Raw genomic sequence first — 26,085 nt, 5'->3', positions numbered from 1 at the left:
TTTCAAACACTTTAAAAAATGTTAGTACTAATTAGAACTAAAAATAGATGTTTAAATGTTACAACTTAGTTTTTTTTATTAGAAATATGATTAAATAAGGTGTCGGGAAAGTGCGAGATTTCAACCAGCGCATGCGAACAGGGTGTGACGTCACGATTGGTGTTCCACGCGGTGGTGTAAGATAAGTAAAGAAAACAGATAATTTCGTCTCGTTAAATCCACATGGCCTCTCAAAACGGTCAGGACGGCATCCCAGACGCTTGGGATGAAAACGTGGCTTCTGGGGACTCCGGGAACGATGCCGTCAATGACTTAACGAAACCATTATCAAGTCTCAATGTTAACGCACCTGCATTCGTGCCAGGCCAAAATGTGTTTGCACAAACATTTGTACCAAGTGGGTCTGGTTCAGAGAGTCAAGGTATATAATATAAAAGTAGTTTCAAACCATTTTTTTCTCATGCGTGTTTTATTTCAGGTGAATATATCTAAAGTTCTCTTCAAGTTTTCGTCAAGGGAATATGAAATTTTGATTTCATATGGTTGGCCATTCAACGGCAAATAAGAAATTGTAAAAATGAAGAATTAATGAATCTATCGTTATTGAAAAAATCGTGTCAGTTGTTACTAACTCAAAAACTAAAAACGTTGACGGCACAATGAGATTATACGTTTTAGAGTGCAGCCAGTTTACATGTCTCTTCATTTCGGGAATCACATGACTGATTTGGCTCAATGCTGAAAATAACTAGTACTTGATATTTTTGGTCTTTTTATGTATAATTGGAAGATACTGGGTTAATTCAGATTAATTACTGAACGTTATGTTTGTGGAAAAATGTCTTTTCACATATTTTGACATATGTTGGGTCATTTTAAAGAGTAAAAATGGTAAAAAATGTCTAACCCATACCCCCCTCTTTTTACACATTGAAAGGGAGTCCTTCCTTGTAGTAATATTCTAACACTGAAATAAGTTCACTGGTTGATTTTTATACCTGTTCTATTTTATTTAATGTACATTTAGTGTGGGGCATGAAATTTTGTTTTTGTGATAGGGTGGAACACTTAACATTTTGAGTATGTATAAACGTATTACGTACTGAATGTGCTTGCATTGAAATGGATCATTTCTGATTACACAGGCAGGTACCTGGGCTCTTCAGCAATAAGATTTTGTCTATTTTTAAAGAGTTCTTGAATATACTGAGAGAGATCACAGCAAACTGATGCAGATGTTGTTGACAGTCAGAGACCACAGGTTACGGTATCAGTATACTAAATGTTACACATGTGGTCTTTATCACCTGTTATTCATGAGACCCGTGAAGGTCCCAGGGTAGAATAGGCCTTCAGCAACCCATGCTTTCCATAAAAGACTACTATGCTTGTCGTAAGAGGTGACAAATGGAATCGGATGGTCAGGCTCGCTGACTTGGTTGACACGTCATCAGTTCCCAGTTGCTCATGTTGTTGGTCATTGGATTGTCTGGTCCAGACTCAGTTATTTACAGACCGCCGCCATTTTGCTGGAATAGCTGAGTGCAGAGTAAAACTAAACTCACTCACTGTTATTCATGAACTGGAGCAGCTATGGCCCAATTCATATGTTTAGGCCAATTAAAGAAAATGTAGTTCCAATTACACCTCTTTAAAGATTATGGTAGGTAGATAGGGTAGAAATAAAGACCAAACCAGGAACACATTTATCCAGTATGTAATTGTCTATTCAGTCAAGTTAGGTTTTATCCCCAGACGGATGCATTACAAAGGGATATATCCCTTTGTCAGGCGTGACTGACATATGGGCAAGACACTGTTTTACATTTTGTTTTTTTCAAATCAACAACCTTTCTGGTGTCACCTGCCGTGATATTGCAACACTGCAAAAAGCGGCATATGATGAAACTGAGTCAAATCAACATCAACTGGTACATGGACATATACACCATCTTTCAACCAAGTCATCCAGAAGTCTATTAAATATTTCATCTTTCCTTGAAATGCCAGCTTTCAATCCACAACTGAAATAAATCAATGTCAAAAGCTTAAAACTTCAACAGATAATGCGCGAAATAAGAGACCCTTATCAACTTGTCAACTGCTTTCATTGAGCGATTATGGATGCTGTGTTCATATGAAAAGTGCAATAAACTGGATTACAGAACATTTACTGGTCATGTTTTTGGGCCCATTTGATCGTAGGTCATCCGGGTACTGTATCATCTCAGCGTGAATATCCTTTTTTGAAAAGTAAGTCATTACATATAGCTTTTAGTCGGTGTAGCACTCAGCTATCGTGGTATTGTTTGAACTGTTTAGGCGAATTGTCTCCCCACTTGTTTGGTATTTTTTACGAAACATATATATTTTGATGTTTATGAGTAATCACCCAGAGCTGCTTCTAACCATGTTGAAGCTGTCTGACAAGTAATTGATGTGAAGCAGCCAGGTTGATTCACACAAATGTCAAACTTGGAGCATAAGCTTGAGTGTACTGTGGTTGCAACAGATACTGTAGAGTAATGGAATGTCCCTTTGATGATCAATATTTGGTTTACTGTCTACATGACTTAATCAGAAAAATTGTTATGAGAAAAAACAACCTTAATTCATAGTTTTCACACATTCACTGACTGATCTTGTCATGCCACAGCTTCCATGGCTTTAACAAATTTGACCAATCTCGAATAAGGATACATCTTTTTTATTTGTAAACTGCATTCTTATTGGTTGTCATATGTAAACGTTCAACGTTCCATTATCGATTAATGTCATGTGCGAAGAGTGGTCAGTAGAGAACTCTTGATTATGTTTTTCAAGATTTGTACCAACCTTGATTTTTTTTTTCTTCACTGGCAGACCAACACCCATTGACATAAGAACCTCAAAAGCATTCACCGCTTTACTTGTGACTTTGATGATGATTTTTTCTGTCTGTTAACTTGGGATCCTTTTTGCATGTAAACTTAATAGACTTCACTCCAAGATTACACAAATCGTCAGCAGTGACAGTTCCAGTCACCGAAAACGCAGCACGAAACCAAACGTCCAGGGACGTATCAGCTGTAATTTCTAAGGAATATCCTTTCTGTAAAGAGCCATGGTGTTCCTCAAATACTTGCAGCATTGTATAACTGGACATAGTCGGTGATGGCAGTCGTTTTTCGGCTGTGATCACATTTGGTGAAGATAAGGGTAAGCACTTTTGCGTCCATCTTGTCAACTTTATCTATCAAAATGACTGATGTCCGTCGGTGCTGGGAAAAGACGATGGTATCTGACAGCTTTTCATACCGCCAGAAAAAAAAAAAAAGTAGGATTGGCACCAGAATTCAAGGGTCGATCAGGTAATCGGAACCACATCATATATATTTTTTAGGATCGCTGTCACATACCCAGTCTAAGTAAACTTAGTCTCAGTATTATTCGTTACACTCCTCTACTGTGTCTAACAAACCCAAGTAGGTGTGTCAGGTAACCTTTGAGATTGACCAATCAGGACACAGCTTACCAAATCGCGAAAGTGTACATTCTTTGTACCTTTTGAACTTTTACCTCAAGTTTTGTACCCAAAGGATTCCTAAGGTCTTTTCTGCATGATTGCTCCTGATTGACGCACATGGAACACGCTTCAGCACTGTCAACAGTCGCTGAAAATAGCATTTTTGTCAGTGTTCAAGGATATTAGCTAAGTGAAACACTGGCTGATGGTAATCATGTCATCACAAAGCCCTAAGCGTGTATACTGCAGGTCAAGTATCTGGGTTATATGCAGATTTTCTTTTCTTGAGGGACCAGTGTCCATAACTGAGGAATTTCGTAAATCCCACCAAACCCTAAACAGTACCCATAGTCCGATTGGTTAAATGCGTTGGCCGGCTTGCGTTTGATTGGACAGTCGTAGGTTACTCAAAAGTTGCATGATGCAACCTCCTACTAGGGTTTGCTAGACTCAGAGTGAGTTAAAATCTAAGCCACACTCAGCAATATTCCAGCTATATGGTGGCAGTCTGTAAATAATCAAGTCTGGACCAGACAATACAGTGATCAACAGTGAGCCTTACAGTCCGACCCTGTTTAGTCGCCTCTTACGACAAGCATGGGTTGCTGAAGGCCTATTCTACCCCAGACCTTCATGGGCTGCTGGACTCAGTAGAGGAGTCTAATAAATAATGCTGAGACTAAGTTTACTTAGACAGGTCACATACCTCAAGACGCTCATTCTGAAATTGTTATGGCACATTTATACAAAATTGACATATCATAGTATTTTGTTTCTGAGTTTGGCTGCAACAGTGAGTAGTCAAAAGTGGTTCGTTGAACATTTGTATCTTTTGTGGTTTTTAATTTTAAAGTGTCTTCCAGGTTTGGAATGCAAGCCAGATGCAATGTTGATTATCTGTATATTGTGGTTATTTGATTGCAAAATTGTATTTGCATCATTGAAAAAGAGTTCGGGTTTGCATGAGAAAGAGAAATTCACAATTGTATTCATTTACTCGGAAGTAAGGAACACCTGACTCTTTCATATTTATGAAGTTGATCAGTCATTGCAGGAGTATGAAACTAATACTATGCCTGACATTGCCTGACTGTTGGAACCATGAAAAAAAAACTTGAGGTGGAGGTGTTCCAAGTTGATCCATGGGCACATTCCATGCGTTATTGTCATTTTGAAAAACATGTCGAGTATTGAAAGATAGAAACAGGAAGATTCCTGCCCTGAATTCCCATAGTGTTTTTTTTTTTTAATAATTCTGTGCCTAAAAGGAAATGTTGGTGTATTTTTATGGATAAAGGGGGTGTTTATGTATACCCCTAAACTCACCTTTTAATTTTTGTTTTCACTACAACATCAGTATACATTTCAAGCAGGAATTACTGGCAGAAATGTTACCACATGCAGCATTGTTAAAGACTTCTTATGTCAGTGCCGTTATATAGCTGGAATATTGCTGAGTGCGGCGTAAAACTAAACTCACTCTTATGTCAGTATTTTGTAAAGTTCTCAGTGTGAGACCGCTCAGTGACAAGATATTAGGCAATAGGCACATACGTGCCTCCCCATTCGTGTGTATGGGTAATGGTGATCATGGTTTGCCTCTTCTGGCAGATATAAGGCTGTAACATAATATCAGGGATTTTCCCCGAATCAAGTATTTGAGGGTCCATGGGACTCTTAATTATCAGGGGTCCTGGACTACAAAATGTGTGTGCCAGACACTTTCAGTATTATTTTTAATACTATGTTGTAATGTTATTGCATTTCAATTACTGTTATCGTATTGTGTGTGATGGTCATCACAGCAAATGATATCAATAACCTGGCTAGTAGCAGACTGGGTGAAAACTCATTGTTACTTGATCAAAATTTTAAAAATGTATTCAGACTTTTTCTACATCCCAGTGGATGCGCTAATCTGTTTTGCTGCGTTCATTGTCAATTTTTTTGCGTATTGTACGCTGGAATTTGTGTCCTGTAAATCCCTGTAATATATGTCATAATGGCAGGGCATGTGCGTAATATATTCACAGTCAAGAGGGTCAAAGGGAGCCATAAAGTGCCATGGTTAATTAGTTAATGATGAAGAAACAAAGTCATTAATATGTCTTTCTGTTTTTAGATGTTTAAACCAGTTCGTCAAACACTGACAGCCCGATGTGTGACAGTTTTCAGTGTGTGAAGCAATCATTTACATTCTATATGTATCCAATGTGCAAAATAGTCACTGGCCCGCTAGCCCATGTCTAGTAACAATCCACACAGGCCAGTAAACATCTGTAGTCGCTAGCCTAACTGGCTGGAGAATTTTTAATGACTCATTTTGTAAATATATAACTCTCTCTGACTTGTTTGTGATAACACATTTTTAAATTATTCAACATTATGACGTGATGTAAATGTTCATCATATTAGCAGCTTCATGATGAAACCAGTGTCTACATGTAAATTTTGGGCTACTTCATTATTTTATGGGCTGGTGTCTTTAACTAGCTCGACTGGCAATCAAAATTTGGAAACAGATTCACACACTGCATATGACAAGTATTATCTGTTTGGAAGCCGTTCGTCTCAAAGTTTCAATAATCGAACCCAGGCAAGTCGTAAGGGATAACAAGTCCTATTCTGTCAATACAGGGGTTGGGAAAGAGAACTTTGACAATGGGCCAATTTCAGGATTATTAGCTATTTTCTGAATTTAAAATGGGCCACTGCCCTTATATCAATAGTAAATTTCAAAATGGCACATGGCCCCTACCTTTCCCAATCACTGTAACAGTACCAAGCTCTAGTCAGTACATATGCCCCAGTATACATTAAAAGACCAAAAATATTGTCGAAAAATAAAACTTGACATTGTCCCGTAAGTTCTGAAGTAAGTTTGACTCAGAGAATTTCATGCAAGGTAATCACCAATCAACCAGGTTTTTATTTACTAGGCTTAGGTTTGTGTAACTATGAGGATGTATATTCAACTGATCCTTGCAAAACATGGAAAAAATATGAATAGCTGCTGAAAAGAAGAGACTAGACTATAGATGGGTATTAGATCATTCAGCCAGAAGGTTGACTGGCATGAAATGCATGCGCTGCCTACTGGCGCAAGGGGTCATCTCGTAGATATTATCGCTTTTTCATGTGTGCTTAATATGTGTCGTCTTTTGATTAACAGACCTGTGAAGATCCGATGTAGAATAGGTATTCAGTAATACTTGCTTGTCCCCCGAAAAGGGGACTATGCTTTTCCAAACAGGCAGCCTGTTGAATACATTGCCCCAAATAACCAGCAACAGGGTTAGAAGTAGTTCATGCTCAAAGTACTGTTCAGTTGTTTTGTAAACATGAGTTAAACAAGGCCTCAATATTTTGCTTATAAACAGTAGATATGCATTACTTTACCAACTTGTACTCACCATATGAAATGATGGTTGTGTGTTTTTCTCAGGCTTGTGCAATACCTGGCTCAAGATTAGTGCTTAGTTGTGGGAGAAACTTTGGTTTATTTCATATTATTGTGCAATTTCTGACATATAATGTACCCAGAAACGGAGCAGATTCAAAATACAGTCATCATGAACTTGGACATGTATTTTACTGCTGGATATGACTTTGTTGATAGAGGTAGTTGTGTCATAAGCTTATATTTATGAATGTTACTTCTACAGAAGTTTGACCTAGTCCTTTGTGGATGTTATAGATCCAGCTCCATGGTTGTTTGGAATAAATGTAAATTGTAAGGTGATTTGTTTCCTTTAATTACATTATCACAATCTTTGATTTTCTTTTATAACAAATTTCTTCCAGATAATGTTGCGGACACCCAGGCCCCAGTTCTGAATGAGATGCAACCAGAAGGGGGTACAGAGAAGATGGAGACAGATGCACAAGGTAAGTGTCTGGTCACTCTTGTGGGCACAAGTAGCATCAGTGTAAACTGTCTTTATTGTTCATTTGTATTTAGGTTGTTAGTGTCTGAGCTGACTCTGTCTTTGGTGACATGGATCTGCTTAGCCTTGAATCATTATTAATTTATTTACATTCCACTGTAAAGTATCTGAAAATGGATGACTGATGTAAATCAATTGTTACATCTCCATGTGGATCAGTGATATATTTCCAGTTATGCATTCATTCAAAGTCATTTGTATTATATACAACACATTAACAGTGATATTACTTATTCAGGTTACGAAATATTGTAAACCAAAAGTGACTGTGTCCTTTAATCTGATTGGTTGAAAAATGTGATCAAATGGTATTCAGTTCCTGGACATTTCAAGACTCAGAGTAAATGACTGCAGACAGTAAAACCAATGGGGACCTTTCAGTTTACTTTTGTGTTGACACATCATGTGTTGGCCAATTTCTGGGTGTTACATTGTATTTGAAACATTATTTCATTTAAAACGTCCTGCTGATGCCATTGGTTCAAAATGAATTATTTTCGTGCTTGAAATACTCAGTATCACCTCGAAATTGGCCAACACAAGATGTTTGTTGAACATGTTGGTAGTAACTAGTATTCATCTGTAACTCCATGCAGAAACATGCATGTTCACATTCATATTTTTCAGACAAAGGAGCAGATGGTGATGGCAATATAGGTATGGTTTCATCGTTCTTTGAATTTGATAATCAGACATCCAATTCTCTCTTGTCATGGTTGATGTTTGCTGTAAGTGGCAAACCTGACAGCACAGAAATCAGGTAACCATCCTGTCTACCATTTCTCTTCAGAATGTCTTTTCGTGCATACACCTCGTTTGATGGAGAGCTTCACAGAAATTTATGTACAATATAAGCCTTATTTGAGTGGGTTGAGGTGGAAACACCCAATTTATTTTCAAATGTTTAGAGGATTCTCTTGGTGATGTTCTGGCAGTAAAGCTCAAGCGGCATAAAATCTAATGGAATGAGGATATTTGTTGTTTTCTGCAGTGAATGCCTTTGTGTTTAGCTGATGAGTGGGAGAATAGTGAAGAAGACTCTGAACAGACTACAGACAAAGACATGGAAACTGAAGTACCAGTTGCACCCAAACCAAAGAAGAAACCGCCTTCTGTATCCTCCCTGGAACCCAAGAAGGAGCATGTCAATGTTGTCTTCATAGGACATGTTGGTGAGTGGTGACATTTGATATGATGCATAATGTGTAATCCTGATAGATGTGTCTTCAGTTACATAGCTTGAGATTGTCACAAGTGATGGGTCTGTGGTGTGTGAGATTCAGTAATTAATATATATTTAATGCTGTGTTCTGACCAGTCTTTAAGTAACCTGATTGAACTTCCTTCATATGGACAGGGAATAACTTGATGGCCCAGATACATTCTAGCTGTATCCTACAAATTTATTCATAAAATAGTGTTGGTTTGACAGATGTTTGAACAAAGTTTATAATCTGTCACTCATTAGATTTAACAATCTCTCCCTTTGTACCTTGTCTATATTCCCAGCATGCATATTGTGATGAAAGCATCAGGGGGATTTTATTCATGTCCGCGGTAACATTTAATAATCTAAATTTGGTGTATGTAGCTCAGAATGTTTGAGTGAGAGAGAGAAAAATGCTTTGGTAAGTGTTTGTTTTTACCAAAATTGCCTCACCTTATCAGAGCCACAGCTAATGTTGTTTCATGCTATAGTCAATGTCTGTGTGTAATTTTAAACGTCTGTCTGTGTGTGATGTTCAATATCCATATTAAATCCATGTACTCTTCAGACGCTGGCAAGTCAACAATTGGAGGCCATCTGCTGTATCTCACAGGTATGGTGGACAAAAGAACACTAGAGAAGTATGAGAGAGAGGCCAAGGAGAAGAACAGAGAAACATGGTAGGAATTCCTTGTGACTTATTTGACATTAAACCACAATTTACATACATCTTATTAGAATGCAACTTTTGCAACATCCGTGACTTGTATGGGATGTTTGACAAGCAAAGTTTCAATATTTGCAAGAACAGATTTAAATAACTACTGTAAACTAACTTATTTCTGCGCCTTTCAATTTTCGCGAGTGATAGTCACTTAACCTTTTTGCACCCTCCTATTTTTGCGAGGTGATCTTGTTACAGGGCCGTCTCTGAATGTTTTTACACGACACGCAGGTGTGTGACCATTGAGCTGTTATAAAATAAACAGATTTGCGAAGTGATCTAGCAACAAATTAATGTAATTGATGCCAGAAATAATCCTTTTTAATTAGGTGTTAGAGAAATGAAAATAGAACGTGATTGACCCTCGTTAATCCAGATTAGCCCAGCAGTGACACGTGATTGAGTAATGACACCTGTAGTGTTTTTGTGTTGTTGCCTTACCTGAGTAGAGTGTATGATATATCTATATTATCACGTGTTTTTATTCTCGCGTCATGAAGTCTGACACGAAGTTCACGAAAATTTGGTTGTTTACAGTATTCTGCATTATTGATGACTACTGTTGTAATCTGTGCATATTTTGATCACCTTTCATTTAAACAAGAATTTCTTTGTATCGTTCTACAGGTATCTATCATGGGCATTAGACACTAACCTTGAGGAGAGGGAGAAAGGGAAAACAGTAGAAGTTGGACGTGCTTTCTTTGAAACAGAGAAGAAGCACTTCACTGTTCTGGATGCCCCAGGTCACAAGAGCTTTGTACCCAACATGATAGGAGGGGCATCGCAGGCAGACTTGGCAATATTGGTGAGTTCATACCATGCTGGGGATAAGTTTCATAGCCAGTCTTTATTCTTAGTCAGCATCACATCAGTACTCAATTCCTGTTCAATACTCTGCTGATTCAACTTACTTCATGCTGTTGTGGCAACTAGCTTTATTGCTGGTGCTCATCAAAACTCACCCTCACTGATTATGTCATTGACTTTTAAGTGTTTGCCCTGACGCACAAAACGCATAATTTGATGCACAAGTTAATTCGAGTACACAGTGCTACTGGGCCCTTAGTTCAGATACTCCATGCTTCTGAAACTAAATGTTTGCCAGTTAACTGCCCATTTCTGATTAAATACCTGACCTGAGTTACCTTCTTTTTGTCATTGTTAAACAATTATAGTTAATGTCTCAATGAAGGTTCCAGACTGAACTCAACTCCCAAAAGCATGTCCATGACACCAGGGAGCCATGATGACTCCTACATCTTTATGTCTAGGCCAACACTGACTTTTTAATACAACTAAGCACACTTTCACCAAAGATTAAATTGGTTTAATGCTGACATTTAAATTAAAAGTGTGTCACTTGGAACACCCTCGTGATCATGCAAATATATGTATATTGATGAGCACAGCTCGAAATAAGGAGTCTCTTTGTACATTATATGGCAGATGTGAGTAGTGGAATTTTGTGTAATTCTCAGGTAATATCCGCCAGAAAGGGAGAGTTTGAAACTGGGTTTGAACGTGGAGGACAGACACGAGAACATGCTATGTTGGTGAAGACAGCTGGTGTGAAGCATTTAGTGGTTCTCATAAATAAAATGGATGACCCTACAGTGGAATGGTCAGAAACAAGGTAAGAACACTGTAGTGTTGTAGGTCATGTGGTTTCGGTAGTGTTTCCATTTATGTATGTACCATGAAGATCCGTATAAGATTGGTTTTCAAAAGCCCATGATTGTTGTGAGAGGCAACTGATTGGATTGAGTGTCCGGGCTTGCAGGCTTGGTCGACACATCATCTCTCTGTTGTGTTGATTGATAATCTTGCTGTTGATAAATGGATTGTCTGGTCTGGACTGGCTTGTTTTATAGACTACCACCATTTAGCTGGAATATCGATGAGTGCCGCATTAAGCATCACACTGAGAAAAAAAACAAATCAAATATTCATCAGCTGGTATTAAGTATTTACCTAATCTCTGTTCTTAGAGATAGGAATGTTTGTCTTAATTTGTGCTTTATCACCCAAATCAGGAATACGATCTGTTGTAATCACATGAGATGAATATTTATGTGGTTTAATGTTTTAAACACTGTCACCAGGTTTCTTTTGTGAAAATAAACTTTCCGTTTGTGTCAGTCTTGAATGTACTTCAACTGGTACTAAATACAAGCAATCTCAAATACTGCCATCATTGTGTCACAAAGATGAACTTGAGTTCATGACATCACATGATCTGTATTCTTTCTGATATTGTACTTTTATTTTTTTCAGATACAATGAATGTAAAGAAAAGTTACTGCCCTATTTAAAAAAGTGTGGCTTTAACCCAAAGACTGATATTTATTTTATGCCCTGTTCAGGCTTAACGGGGGCTTTTCTCAGACATGTTGTGGATGACAGTTTGTGTCCATGGTTCAGGTAAGCACTGAAAATAGCAGTCCTTATTTGATGAGTAATGTCAGCTAGCATATATGTAGGTGAAAATGAGGCTTTAATATTGGATGGTGGACACTTTTGCTTTGGAAGATGAGACCTTAATTGACACAAAATGTTCTACGATTTTCAGCATTGCCAATGAGGACTGTTATCCCTGTCAGACAACACAGTGTTGAAAACGCACGTCAGACTGAGGCAGATGCACTGCAGATTATGATATATTGTCACATTGAAATTCACTATAAAAATATTGTTAGGAATGGTACAGCTAGTAGTGTGAGGTATGAACAAGAAAAATATAAAAGACAGGCAGGGCTTCCAGACATTCTTGCAGTCTCCGTTTAGAAGTCCACATGCATGTATTGTAATATGTTTTATATTATTAGCTATTGAATTCAGAATTTAAGACATGTAATTGAATATGTTACAGGAATAATACCTGTATCAACCAGATTGAGTTTGAATCTTGGTATATATATATATATACATATGCTGTTTAAGGATTTTCTTCCATGGACATGAAGTATATGTTCATATGTGTATGATTTCAGTGGGCCATCATTATTGGACTATCTAGATGCTATGCCATCACTGGACAGGTCGAAGGATGCCCCATTGCGGCTTCCAGTAGTAGACAGATACAGGGACATGGGAACCATCGTCTTGGGCAAAATTGAATCTGGATCAATAACAAAGAATATGACATTAGCCATGATGCCAAATAAGGTATTGCAGTAGTACTTTAATTGTTTTTGTGCATGTCCTTTAGGTACAAGATCAGAAGTCTAAATAATCTCAACATTAAATCCAGTTTCACATTGGTGATAAAATACATAGCCATTCTTAGATATGTGATTATATTCCTAGTAATGGCATTGATGTTAGTGATATATTTTGTTGGGTCATCTCAAGCATGCCAATGAGGACTGTTATCCCTGTCAGACAACAGTGTTGAAAATGCATGTCAGACTGAGGCAGACGCACTGCAGATTATGATAAATTGTCACATTGAAATCACATGATAAACTGTTAAGTTAGTGGAAACAGCCACCGAGAGTAATGGCTTGAACTTACATTCACATGTTAGACACGTTTATTAACTGCAGTGGAAGCCGTCAAAACTGGCAGTGGTCTAGTATGGCAAGTTGTCAACACCAGCATAAAATCTCATTCATGTCTGTGACTTGTACTTTTATCATCATTTAAAAGCTCTGCAATCCCATAAATGGCGACTATGCTTGTCGTAAGAGGCGACTCATGGGATTGGGTGGTCAGATTCGCTGACTTGGTTGACACATGTCATTGGTTCCCAGTTCTGCAGATCAATACTCATGTTGTTGATCACTGGATTGTCACTCCAGACTTGATTATTTACAAACCGCCACATATAGCTGGAATATTGCTGAGTGCGGCATAAAACTAAACTCGCTCACTCTGCAATCCAGTAACTGTTATTACAGATAATTGCATGAAATGAGGCACCTGAATATGTGTTTTTAGAGTAATTAGCTCTGTCTAATCCGGCACATGGTGAGGGGTTGGCTGGATGGGTATTGTCTCCAATTAATCCTGTGTTCAATTTACATGGTTACCGACAAAATTAATGTTGGTTCAGAATGGGTATTCTTGTATGTGTAAGTAGTGAGTTGAGTCCAAGTCTGCAGTAATTGAGATATCGATGTGGTACAACGATGTATATGAGAGTGACAAAACTGGTTGAGTTCTTGTTGTAGATTACCATGTCAGCTCTACAATCCTGCATGCTGTCTAAACTGGATTATTTCTTCAGTCCTGACGAGTGCTTACACATCTTCTACTGTATCAGTTTTCGAAGACTTCATGTTATTTTTTTTTAATTGTTAAATCAAAAACCAAAAATGTTTCATGCTTCTTTTTACAGTCGGTTACTAGCCTCTTACTTTGTCAGCAAGCCTTGTTGTTGGAAGAGTACAAAGTTAGCTACAAAGTCTACATTATGCTGTCAATATTCCATCCTTGAAAAAATACAGATTGATTTCGAAAAAAATACAGATTGATTTCTGAAATATGTGATTGTATTGCTTGTCCTATAAACATCGAAGACGTTGCGTATGGACCTGTAGTGATATATTTTGTGGGGTAGTTTTATCTCAAGCATTGCCAGTGAGGACTGTTATCCCTGTCAGATAACACAGTGTTGAAAACGCACGTCAGACTGAGGCAGATGCACTTCAGATTATGATAATTGTTACAGTGATTGAATTTCTGTTAACTGCTTAGTGAATTTCTGATGAATGCTAAGTCATAGTCGAAAGTGGACATGTAATTTTAACCCTTTTTTAATTTTCATAGTTACTATTAGATGTAATTTGTAAAAAGATGATGAAGCTTCTTTGGAAAAAGTGTATGTTGCGGCTTCGGCTTGCATAACTTTGTTATGTTTCTTTAAATAAGTAACACTTTTTGAATGTTTTACATTTTCGAAATACGATGTATCTATCAACAGTTACTGGAATAGTATGATAAAGGAAAGTGTGTACTATAACTTACAGTTGAACGGCATTGTATTAACCCTTAAATAGTTACTTTTGCTCCATTGGTGATAAGAAAGTAAAAATGCTTTGATAAATGTGATAAATAACCTAAAATATTTGTTTTTCAGCAAACTGTAAAGGTAATGCAGATCTGGTCAGATGAGTATGATGTTGACGATGCACTGCCTGGTGAAAATGTCAAACTGAAGTTGTCTGGTGTGGAAGAAGAGGTATGGTATTTTGCCAGAAGCAAGTTATTCTCTTATCCCATGACAGAAACAAGGTGTAGAGTGTCTTAGTACATGTAGTTTTGCACCATTTTTATGGTATTACCCTTGACCTGTGCAGAGCAACTTTACTAACAGTCAACATTCAGAATTTGCCTATGATGATGTAAGTTATCCCTGTCAGATTATAGACTGTTGATATTCTAAATCTGAGGCAAATGATAACATTGTCATGTCACTTGCCACTAGGCCTTACTTTGAACTTAACACTAGTCGATGTGATATTTTCATAATTATTCTTGAAAATATGTTGCAAGCAACAGAAATTGCTTTGAATTTTTGGAAATGTTTCCTGTTTGTGTCCTTTCAGAGTTAGGTGTACAAAATACAAGTCTTATTATTAGGAGTCGGGTGGAATGATTAACAGGAAATGCCCTTAGATAATCATAACCACATTGACCACAATCCACAGTGCAAAGTTCCATTCCTTGAACACTTAGACGCATAAGATGGTTCAAGTTTGTTATGATAATGTTTCTAACAGTCATATCCCTGCTTATCGTTTCACACTTAAGTCATGCAAAATGGTGACAATTATCAAGCAAAACCTTATCAACTTTTTAAAAGGAATAGATCAGTCAGTGAAGTTGAAACTATCTAGAAATATTGTGAAATTTGAAACTAGCTAGAAATATTGTGAAACTTAGATATTGAAACCTGAAGACACCGCTCATGTGTCATGAGCACTACTTGCTTGGATTTTGCTGTTTTAATTCATGAAACAATTTGGTTGTTTATAGTATGAAGGAGGTTAGTTCGTGATGCTGAGATTCTTGTTTGTGAATTTTGACTAAGCCCTGGTGGTGTACTATCCAGCGCCCTTCCCCCCTAGAACCATGTTTTCACAACATTCTACATTCATGAAACTTTAATCAATGCATGACAAACACACACACCACAACCCCCTAAAAAACAAACAAAAAAACCCAACTCGGTTGCACTTCTTTTGCAGAATAGCATATTGTTTCACCTGAAAAAAGGAACTTGTATTTTTTCACCACAGTGATTGAATGCAATGTTAGTGCTTAAATTTAATTTTTTGCAAATATCAAGCCAACTTTGCCAGCTTTTTGCTGTGGATTCATTTTGTCCAAGGTGTCACTTTGCCAATGATGATGAAAGTTATCCCTGTCAGATTAAGGCTGGTGACATATAGGTTTACTGAGGCAAAATGTTGACATCTAGTTTCATATCATACGCATGCTAAAACTGTTAAAGAATACTGTTTGTTTCTCAGACCATGTCTTACATTTTAAAAGGGAAAGTGGAATTTATCAGACCTGAGGTATTAACTGTTGCACACACTTTGCTGCTCTTGATAGCTTCAACTTCTTGATAACAGGTTTTGTTGACACAGTGAATTAATTGCAACAACATGAGTGTAAGTTCACTTCAGTCACATACCACTTAATTGATATATCAATGTAGCGTGTCTACAAGGGACATTTTCAAGCACTTCTTTAAATGTGTTGTTAATATTGCAGGATGTGTCACCTGGCTTTGTTTTATGCCCACCTGACAGTCCATGTCACACGGGACGGATATTTGATGCTCAGGTAACTTCACTTATCTCCCAGGTCTTGGTAGATTATATGAATGCAGTCATAGAATTAATCTTTTTTCAGACATAAAGACTTGCTGGCCCAAGCTGTTTTCCACTGATCCAGTTAAAAAATAATAATGCAGTAAAAACTCTTTTTATATTAACCAACTGTTGTGAAGCAGACACATTTAAATGATTATGGTGAAACTTTTTATGAGTTATCAGAAGAGGTGATACAGACAGAACTGTTTCCATCTTTGATGAGTGACCCATGAAGGTCTGGGGTAGAATAGGCCTTCAGCAACCCATGCTTGCCATAAATGGCAACTATGCATGTCGTAAGAGTCAACTAACGTTACAGGGTCATCAGACTTGCTGTCTTGGTTGACACATGTCATTGGTTTCCAATTACACAGATTGATGCTTATGTTCTCGATCACTGAATTGTCTGGTCCAGACTAAATTATTTACAGGCCGCCACAATATAGCTGGAATATTGCTGAGTGCAGCGTAAAACTAAACTCACTCATTCACTTAGTAATCAGGAATGACACATACCCTTGTCGCTCAGTAGGCGACCAGTAGCATGGTTCTAATTCGCCCAGAGAAACTTCTACTCACGGTGAGTGCTAGTTTCTATCACTGTGAATGTCACTACCTTTGCCAGTGAGGATTGTTATCCCTGTCAGACAACACTTGGTGTTGAAAACGCACGTCAGACTGAGGCAAAGGTTAATTGATGTACATGGTATTAAATGATTTTCACTTACATTTGGCCCAGACTTTGTTTTGTTTTATTGTAGAAATGATTTTACAAGCTGCATTTGTGCTGGAGGCATATTTACTTATAATGTCATCTGATAGAGCTGTGACAATAACCATGATACTTTATCTGACAGTAAATAGGTCAACACTTTTTTTTATTGTTATATGTATCAGTCATCTTAAAATAGTTAATTTTCACTCAAAAGTAACTTATGTCAAAATCAACACTGTTACTTGCCATGAAACAATCCTGTTTTGAAGAAAATAACTGAAGATAGCAATTTTTAACTTACCTTACCATAGGTCTTATGCATATTACCTCAAGCTTCACTAGAAGAGATCAGACAGTCGTTGATTCGCCATTCCCTAGATGGCTACCTCATGTAATCTACGAATGTAGTCACGGAAGTGACGTGATCTCCCCACTCGCGCAAGCGCGAACAATCCAAAAATCACTTTTACTTCTAGCGTTCGTCTGTTCGGACGTTTTTGGTTCGCTTAGTTTACCTACTTTGTGGTTCAATAAATTTGTTTTCTCACGGGTAGGTATGGTTTGTATCCCTTAGGTGTGCGTGTTAAGGTAAGTAATCTTTTAACTGCACTTACTTTGCTACCTCGTGTTGTTTTTTCTCACTTTGGGGTGGGTTCGCCCGCGTCGTGTGTGAGTGCGGCATGGCGTCCGTGGGGGTATTATATCTTGCTGGTTTTCTCCCTCCATGTGGTTTTCCATGTCGATTAGTATTTTTGCCAGGTTTCACTGCATTTATATGTTTTTTCGTGCCACGTTGCGAGGTACGCAGGCAACCTTTTTGGTTGTTTGCCCTTCGCTGTCACGAGCTTACGGGCGTGCCTACTTTATAGTGGGGGTGCGTTGGTGCTGCATTTCTGGTATAGGGGTGTTTTTTCTACCGCCTAGCGTTGGTTTCAACGCATTGTTATGTTTTGTATGTTGCACTTAACAGTTTAGCACCATCTGCTAGGGGCAGGAATCGGCGAATTTCCCCACCCTTGGTGCCCGGATTGTGCGTCTCTGGCCTGCTCTTTTGACGGACGCTGCCAGTACTGCGAGGCGTTGTTGGTTGCTGGTTTCAAGGCTTCTTTTGCGGCTAAGAGGAAGCATTTTTCACAGCGGAAGAGAAGGTTGTCGTCTCCAGCGTCGTCGTTGGGATCTCTGCCGGACGACCCTGACTTACAACCGCCTTTAGCGCCTGTGCCGACGCCTGGGATGGGGCGTTCGTCCATGACGCCTGTACGTTTGTCCCCTGAACCACCTCGCTCGGATTCCATCGTGGATCTGTTTTCGTCCGGAGGCTTGTCTCATCCGGAGGTCCAGAAGTTCCTGCGCTCCCTCCTCACACCCGGTGCTGCTGCGATGCCAGCGTCTGTCTCGACACCAGCGCCTATGCCGACACCAGCGCCTATGCCGACACCAGCGCCTGTGCTTACGCCAGCACCTATGTCTGCGCCAGCGCCTATGCCTACGCCAGCGCCTAAGCCTACGCCGGCGCATACGCCTGTGCCTGCGCCAGCGCTTACGCCAGTGCCTATGCCTGCGCCAGTACCTATGCCTACGCCAGCGCCTATGTCTACGTCAGCGCCTGTCCCGACACCAGAGCCGACACCGGACCCTGTGCCAGCGCCAGCACCTGCGTCTTACCGTATACCCAGGGTGTTGCATACGTTGTCCAGGGAAGAGGTTTTGTAAGACAGTTTGATGAAGGGCGCGCTCGGCGCTTGGAGGCAGAGAGCTCTCGGCGCAGATCGCGCTCCAGGTTCCCTGGGAGTCGGCGATCCTGTACCCTCCACAGTAGTCTTTGTCGGAGTTCTCGGTCCCCGCGACGCCCTTTGAATGTGGACTCTCGCTTTACTACCAGGTGAAGATGTTACTTGCTCTCCCAGTCCATATCACCTCGACGTTCCTCTAGAACTCGGCGTTTGCGGTCACCGGAACCACCTTGGATCCCGTCCCAGGAATCTGCTGCTCATGCATCGACTCCGTCTCTTACACTGCGGCGTGATTCGAATTCCATGTCCTGGGAGGACCTGGAGGTACAAGGTTTTTGCCCGGACTTCGACGAGGAAGTAGGAGGCGACGGCGATGGTGATGGCACTTGACTACCCTTATCAGTCGTCTTCGAGTGGATTGCTGACAGGTTACCGGACTGCCCTTCGCCTTCGGCTGATTCCAGCAACCCTGCAGCAATTCATTTATCACCGGAACTACTCATCCCGCCTCATCCTATGGTGGCGGACGCCATGGTTGTATTACATGCGGTCTATGCGAAATTGTCAACTAATCCGAATTTCTAAGCGTGTAAGTCGAGGAAGTCAGATTACAAGATAGACAGCCTGGTTTTCGCGGACAGCGTGGCTGTCTTGGTTGTATCTCTGTAGCGGTTATTGGGCTCCTCGCGGCTCTCTCATAGAGTGCAGGATTCTAAGCAGGTGGCCATTGAGACTGAACTCAAGCGGATGCTTAAGCCATTGTCTGCGCTGGCGTCAGCTACCTCGGCGGCGGCGATGGACTTGTCTAAAGACAACGCCTCGAGGATCGATCACCGTACCAGATATTCCTACCCCGGTAGGTGGGAGGGACTGGTCGCATCCCCGTAGATCCTTACGTTACAATTTGTCTACATATACTTCAAGCGGAGAAAGTTTTCTTTCACGTGCTTTACTCATTTCGTCACGAAGATTTTTCGAGACAACAACAAAGTGACACGCCTAACTACACCTCTTATTACAAGAGAGGACGGCATTTATCTTCGGGGGAAATTCCAACACATCTATCTGAAAAACAATTTGTCTACGTCAGTTTCAAGCGGCGGAAGGGTTTTCGCGCGCTTTACTCATTTGGACACGTGCTCGCAAACAGCATGGTTACGGTCAAGCCTATAGGCTAGCAGGGTATCACCGTTTACAAGATTTCATGATGATCAGTTACCTGCTACACCGGTGACGTCATTATGGACCTGCAGGCGTGGGCGATCGACACGATCTTGCGACTGCTTTTGGTCGCACCTTGGTGGCCAGCCAGGTCATGGTTCCCCGACCTGCGTCATCTCGCCAGCGGAGAGTCGTACCAGCTCCCAGATTAGTTACGTCTGCTTCGACATCCGCACAGTCGGCAGCTGCATCCGGACCCACTGAGATTTCATCTTTACAGTTGGGTCATCTGCAGAAGGCAATAAGAGTTAAGGGCTACTCCTCGTGCGCGGCAAGCGTCCTAGCTTGTACGCATCGAATGTCCACTAGGTCCTTATATGACAAGTGGCGCTCATTTGAGAGTTTTTTCGCTCAAAGATCGCAAGACCCTATGACAGCTTCTCCACAATATTTAGCGAACTTCCTCCTGTTCCTGCATAACTGCAAGCATCTTAGAGGCAGTACCTTGGGGACTTATCTGTCGGCTTTGAACTCTATTCGATTAAAGCAGATAAACAGATTTCCAAGGTACCAGATCTTATTGCGCTACTCAAGGCCTGCAAATTGGAGGACCGGAAAGTTAAGCTTCGTCCTCCAGTTTGGGACCTCAACATCGTCCTACAACATCTTAGAGGACCTCCGTATAAGCCTTTAGAGGAAGCCTCCTTCGTGTATTTGTCTCAAAAAAAAAAAAAAAAAAAAAAAAAAAAAAAGGACGGTCTACCGCAGATAGAGCTAGTGAAATTCATGCCCTGGACGTCACGCAGGTTCGTTTGGATCAGTCGAGGCATGGACCAGGCCACTTGGGTCTCCTGTGAGGTTTTGTGGCCAAGAATCAGCTCCCTGGACAGCCAGACAGGCTGTTCTCCATTCCTCTGTCATCTGCAGTCTTGGGACAACATGACTTGGAGGAGGAGCTGCTGTGTCTCGTTAGAGCCCTCAGATGTTACATCCGGAACTTGGCTTCTAAGAGACGTTCCCCTAAAAGACTGTTCATCCCGCTTTCGACTACCTGCAAGGGGAGGTGAACAGGAACACAGTCGCCTTATGGCTTCGATCTACGACCTGGCGGCTTTTGATGCCAAGCGTCTACCTCATCCGGTGGCGGACAACCCACACGAGATCAGAGCGTTGGCATCTACCATGGCCCTCCATAGAAATTGCACAGTGCCACAAACTATGGAAGGCTGCTTTTGGAAGTCGTCGTCTACTGCCTTCGCTTCCCACTACCTGAGGGACTTGGCAGTTGAGGACATGGAGGGACTACAGTCTTTCAGTCCGTTGGTGGTTGCCCAGCAACTTACCCGGACGTCCGCCCATTAGGTAATAACACTGTTACTTACAGTTGGTCTTAAGATTAACCTCACCCTCAGGGTGCGTCGGTTTTTCTTTGGAGTTCCCTTGGGTTACTCTTTGTCCTGCTTCCAGGTTTGTCCTGTGACTGTTGGCATTGGTCTCCCAGGTTCTCCTAATGCATGTGCACTGGTTGCTGAGGGATGGTCCTCCGGAGTCCACACCACCATCCATCTGTCGAAGCCATATGCATAAGACCTATGGTAAGGTAAGTTAAAAATTTATTAAAATCTAAATATTTTAGATATTTAAATACTTACCTTACCATAGGGCGGTGACTCCCTCCCAACGCTGGATGCTCCTCCCCACTCTGGACTCTTCGGACCTTCCTGTTGCCAGTAAAAGTGATTTTTGGATTGTTCGCGCTTGCGCGAGTGGGGAGATCACGTCACTTCCGTGACTACATTCGTAGATTACATGAGGTAGCCATCTAGGGAATGGCGAATCAACGACTGTCTGATCTCTTCTAGCGAAGCTTGAGGTAATATGCATAAGACCTATGGTAAGGTAAGTATTTAAATATCTAAAATATTTAGATTTTAATAATATGGTTATATGCATTGAATGGAATCATATTGTTCCAAGATATTGCAATTCACATATTGTGAAATTACATTGTTGTCACACCTGTATCATCTACATTGGGAAATTGTCCTTCATTGTGATTACTTGCCACCATGCTACAGGTATACCATTCAAAACCCAGCTCACTCTCCAACCACTACAATTTGTCAATGTGCTGTTTCAGATTGTGATGCTGGAACTCAAGTCAATTGTGTGTGCAGGCTACAGCTGTGTTCTGCACATCCATTCAGCATCAGAGGAGGTCACCATTAAAGTAAGATTACATTTTGTTATTGTTTTTGTTGATTAAATTCCCTGTTGTGTGGGTTATGAACAACAAGCAAACCTTTAAGTGTCTGAAATAGTGAAGGTCAGCATACTCAGTTTCCTTGAGGTCTCAGTATTAAGCAGAAAACTGTTGTTACATAATGTGTCTTGGGAGTTACTCCCAGAATATTCTACTGTAGATCAACTGGCGTGTTTTCTTTTAAGGACATGTTTTAAATGTTTATGTTGATGTCATTTCAGTCACTGATCTGTCTTTTGGACAAGAAGTCTGGAGAAAAGACTCAAGTCAAACCACGCTACATCAAGCAAGATCAAGTTGGTATTGCTCGATTTGAGGTTAATGGTGGAATGATTTGCTTAGAGTCTTTCAAAGATTTTCCACAAATGGGAAGATTTACACTAAGGGATGAAGGTATGTGATGATTCTTGGCACATCTTTGTAAACCTTTAGTTATCAAAAATATGAATGGCTGAAGTTATGGCAAGCAGACACAGGTGTTCCTTGAAAAATAGCTGTATAAATACACATTCTGTTGATATCATACACCAACAGTGCTGCTCACAGTACCAGTTGGACAACTGTTTAGTACAGACAGGATTATTTGCTCACTGTGTGAGTTGGGTTAAGGGCAACAGACCTTCGTTAACATATTATATTTTCCTGAGACATGTTTATTCATCATTATAATCTTTACTTTGCTTTTGTTTCAGGGAAAACAATTGCTATTGGAAAGGTGCTCAAAATTAGAGAATAAGTTTCCATGGACACCAGACGTATTCCATGAGATTGGTGACCAAAACAAAGACTGACACTCCACTGCATTATGCAACATGTTTCATTGAAATGTCAAGCGTGTCTTTCTCTATCCGAGCCTGCTCCTAGGCCTGCCATTGTGACTTCTTGAGCTAATTTGTGCTATAATTGGATTGCTTCCTCATCACTTTGGTTCCCCGACTGGCTCAGCTTAGTATTTGCAGTATACTCCAAAGTTTATGTCACATGGATGATCAAGGTTATTTGTTGTCTGTGAAATACATGAGTTTTTACGTCTGCTGTACAGAGGCACGTCCATAAACTGCAGCTTGATAAAACAGTGACATCTTCAACATCTCGATGTTGATTAATTGACAGTTTCAACTTACATCTTTCTGAAGCAGATGAGCAAGCTTGGTCGACCATCTCTAAAGGAACCAGGGACAGTTTGATGCAGATGTGTTTTGAGATCTGTCTGTATGATGTTATACAGTTCTTCACTACAGCAAAAGACTGAATACTGAAGGATACACACAAAGTGTACAATCAAAATATATTTTTGCAATCTGTTTTAAGAAGTCCTACTTGTACATAATGATTCTGTTGATGCTGTTTTCTTTGTGCCCTGTAAAATATGTACACTAAAAGCATACTAGATTGTCTATGATAGTGCACAGTTGTTACAATTTTTGTTTATTATTCTAACTAGTAGATATGAGGATTTGGTGGTCACATGCCTCAGTTTGTTCAAGGACATTCCTGTGCTGGTTTTTTCTGTTGATTTGAACTAGGTGGAATGTAAGTTACCTGAAACAGATCTGGACAGCCAAAATGTGCCATAACAGAATGATAACTGTTGTGTTGAAATCAGTGATTGATCTTATATTTATGGTGATGGTTTGAGATATTTTACAGTAATCTGTGATTGCATCAGCAGCAGACAAAATGACATGTTGACATTTGGTTTTCACATCCTGTCAGTCCTTTCGAACAGCAGAATTTACACTAGCATGGTGATACATGGCCATTTTAAGGTGTTTGAGTTTCACAGTGGGAAGCAAGTGTAGGATAAAATGTACATAACAGACGCAACACGCCCCATTTGAGTTTACAAGCTCCATGAGTTTTCTCGATTTACATTCATAGGGTTTGGTGTTAAACTTCTTCCTGAGACGAAAAAAAAAGAAATTCCATATTGCTTAAAAATGCAAGTGTAAATAGAAAACATTGCAAATTAAAAGAATTTCCATGAACAAACGTGGCTTTGAGTTTTTCTTAAACCATGTGCTGTAGATTTGCCGCCTCCAGATGTAGACCAGATATATATATATATATCTTCTAAAACAACTGTCCAGTTTTGAAGTGGCTAACTGTTTGTTAATCATTTATTCATGCTTATTCTGGTGCCATGTTGTAAAATCTTTGAGATTTTTTTTTTTTTTTTTTACAAAACCTGGTACAAAGTGCCACCAGTATTACAATTTTTTTACTGCTTTGTTAAAATAGGTAATTCTTCATGTAAAAAGAATACATACAAAGCTGGAATTGGCCAGAATGTTAGTAAGATTTGTTGCATGAAACTTCATAAAAACCATATTCATTGTGCATAAAATATAAATGTTTGTCTGGTGGCTTTATGCCGTCCTGAATTTTTGTAATAACCTTTTATGGAGATTTATCTCTAGCACATAGTCAAAGTACGTTATGAAGTAAACTTCAGCATTATGTCTTGTAGTACTCCAAAATATTTCAAGTGCGCAGTTGCCTTCATAAAACCAAGAACTGGTTCAGACTAAATTCTCTGTTGATGCCTCAAGGTTCATTTCAGCTGCTTCAAGACCTAAAGACCAGCTGTCACACAGTTACCATCACTGAGATATATTTGTTGACCAAATTTGCTGTTACACAACATTAAATGTGATCATAAAGTGTTTACTGGTTTTGCTGAAGCGTGGTACGTTCATGTGAAATGATATTGAATAGTTCCGTCATATAACAAGCATTCTACTAATGTTTAGAAAAGTAAAGGCAAATGGTGGCACCTAACAAATAACATTCTAACAATAGATATCAATTAGCTCTCAGGGATGTTAGGAAGTGCTTATTATTCAATGATATTTGAAAATGGTTGTGCATGGAAGCAAAAATTGTAAGTTACATTTGGAGTTGAAAGACATGTTCACCATTCTTAGAGTTTTCATCTAACACAATGTTTAAACTTGCAATGCATTAATTTCCTCTAGTCAGCCCTTTTTTTTACTGGCACCAGTACCAGGCAGTGTTGGGTAATAAGACACAAATGCCAAAATTGAAGTGGCTATTACTTTATATGTACTCCTCCACCACTTAACTCTTTCTTTGCAAGAAAAACCCAAAAGGTTGCTTACTGAATGCCACGTTCAAACGGTGTTGGTTGTTTTGTTTTGAAGCTTTGTACATTCTGCATAGTAAATATGGCAATAGCTCACATTGAGTGAATTCCATCATTCAAGAAGGGAGAAAGTGTAAAAGTTGCATCATTCATTTTATAAGTATTACTATGTATATGAGGCTCTGAGCCCAGATTGTGAATTAATCGTCACTTTCTGCATGTTCACTTCAGTGTCCACCCAAGAATGGCTATCTGTAGTTCATGTTCACCTGAAACTTTATCTGTTTAAAGGAAAAAGAATAGGTTAACTTATTGTGGAACCACTGGACAGCTTACAAGAACAATATTTATTTCCTTGTTTGAAATTACTGGTATTACTGGTGTTCAGCTGTAGTATATTTGCAAAACTTGTTTCTGGAGTGGACACTGAGACGATCGTCAAATCTATTATTTTTTATTTAACATTGGGTGTATGATTCTGTGTGCGACATGTGAAACAAAACATTTACAAACTGTTGTCTTTCCATTATGCTGTAATAGACTAATTTTGGGCAAAATGTTGCTTACTGTTGCTGACTTTGACCTAATGGAGTTCCTGGTTAGCTGTTATTCCTTGGCCAGTACACTCCACAACTGGGAACTTGCTGATGTCCCCATTGTTTAACTACAGAGCGATATTACCGAAATGTGGCCCTTGGGACACAAGCTGGAATCAGTTTTCAATGGTCAGGTCATGGCTTTCCAATGGTGCCAACCAAGGCCATGTTTTGCCATGAAACATGGAGCCAGTTCGATTCTTTGACACTGGTGTTTATGTAATGGAATGCTTCTCAATCTACTGAAAGAGTGTTATAAGCATTTTTAATTAATCATGAATAAAGAATGTCCACACGCGTT

The 26,085-nt window shown here is 39.6% G+C and overlaps 1 protein-coding gene and 2 non-coding genes across 4 annotated transcripts; all 3 read left to right on the top strand.

The window, feature by feature from the left end:
- Positions 1 to 118: 118 nt before the first annotated feature.
- Positions 119 to 26,085, top strand: LOC137284363 (eukaryotic peptide chain release factor GTP-binding subunit ERF3A-like). 2 transcript variants are annotated; one of them, XM_067816145.1, is made up of 14 exons: positions 119 to 421; positions 7,310 to 7,393; positions 8,080 to 8,109; positions 8,463 to 8,624; positions 9,228 to 9,339; positions 10,011 to 10,191; positions 10,865 to 11,019; positions 11,661 to 11,807; positions 12,377 to 12,551; positions 14,467 to 14,568; positions 16,110 to 16,181; positions 21,960 to 22,049; positions 22,304 to 22,475; positions 22,775 to 26,085. In XM_067816145.1, exons 1-14 carry the CDS (start codon positions 223 to 225, stop codon positions 22,816 to 22,818), a joined length of 1,725 nt encoding a protein of 574 aa, XP_067672246.1. In that variant the 5' UTR covers positions 119 to 222; the 3' UTR covers positions 22,819 to 26,085. The 2 variants fall into 2 exon arrangements, with proteins under 2 accessions (XP_067672246.1, XP_067672247.1); XM_067816146.1 differs by lacking the exon at positions 8,080 to 8,109 and having other exon boundaries at positions 136 to 421.
- On the top strand, positions 14,716 to 14,785 carry LOC137285361 (small nucleolar RNA R38). Its single transcript, XR_010956973.1, has one exon. It is a non-coding gene; the product is annotated as a small nucleolar RNA R38 (small nucleolar RNA).
- On the top strand, positions 15,727 to 15,797 carry LOC137285355 (small nucleolar RNA R38). The gene has a single exon (XR_010956969.1). It is a non-coding gene; the product is annotated as a small nucleolar RNA R38 (small nucleolar RNA).

Source organism: Haliotis asinina, chromosome 5 (genome assembly GCF_037392515.1).
Source record: "Haliotis asinina isolate JCU_RB_2024 chromosome 5, JCU_Hal_asi_v2, whole genome shotgun sequence".
NCBI classification, from domain to species: Eukaryota; Metazoa; Mollusca; class Gastropoda; order Lepetellida; family Haliotidae; genus Haliotis; species Haliotis asinina.
The sequence above is the reverse complement of the archived record's forward strand: the minus strand, read 5'-3'. Positions and strand labels throughout refer to the sequence as shown.

Bases quoted from the DNA above. Each gene is read 5' to 3' on its own strand.
- LOC137284363 (XM_067816145.1), top strand. From the start codon at position 223: ATGGCCTCTCAAAACGGTCAGGACGGCATCCCAGACGCTTGGGATGAA. The intron at 10,192-10,864 runs GTGAGTTCATAC...TGTAATTCTCAG, and splicing joins AGGCAGACTTGGCAATATTG to GTAATATCCGCCAGAAAGGG. The intron at 22,050-22,303 runs GTAAGATTACAT...ATGTCATTTCAG, and splicing joins CAGAGGAGGTCACCATTAAA to TCACTGATCTGTCTTTTGGA.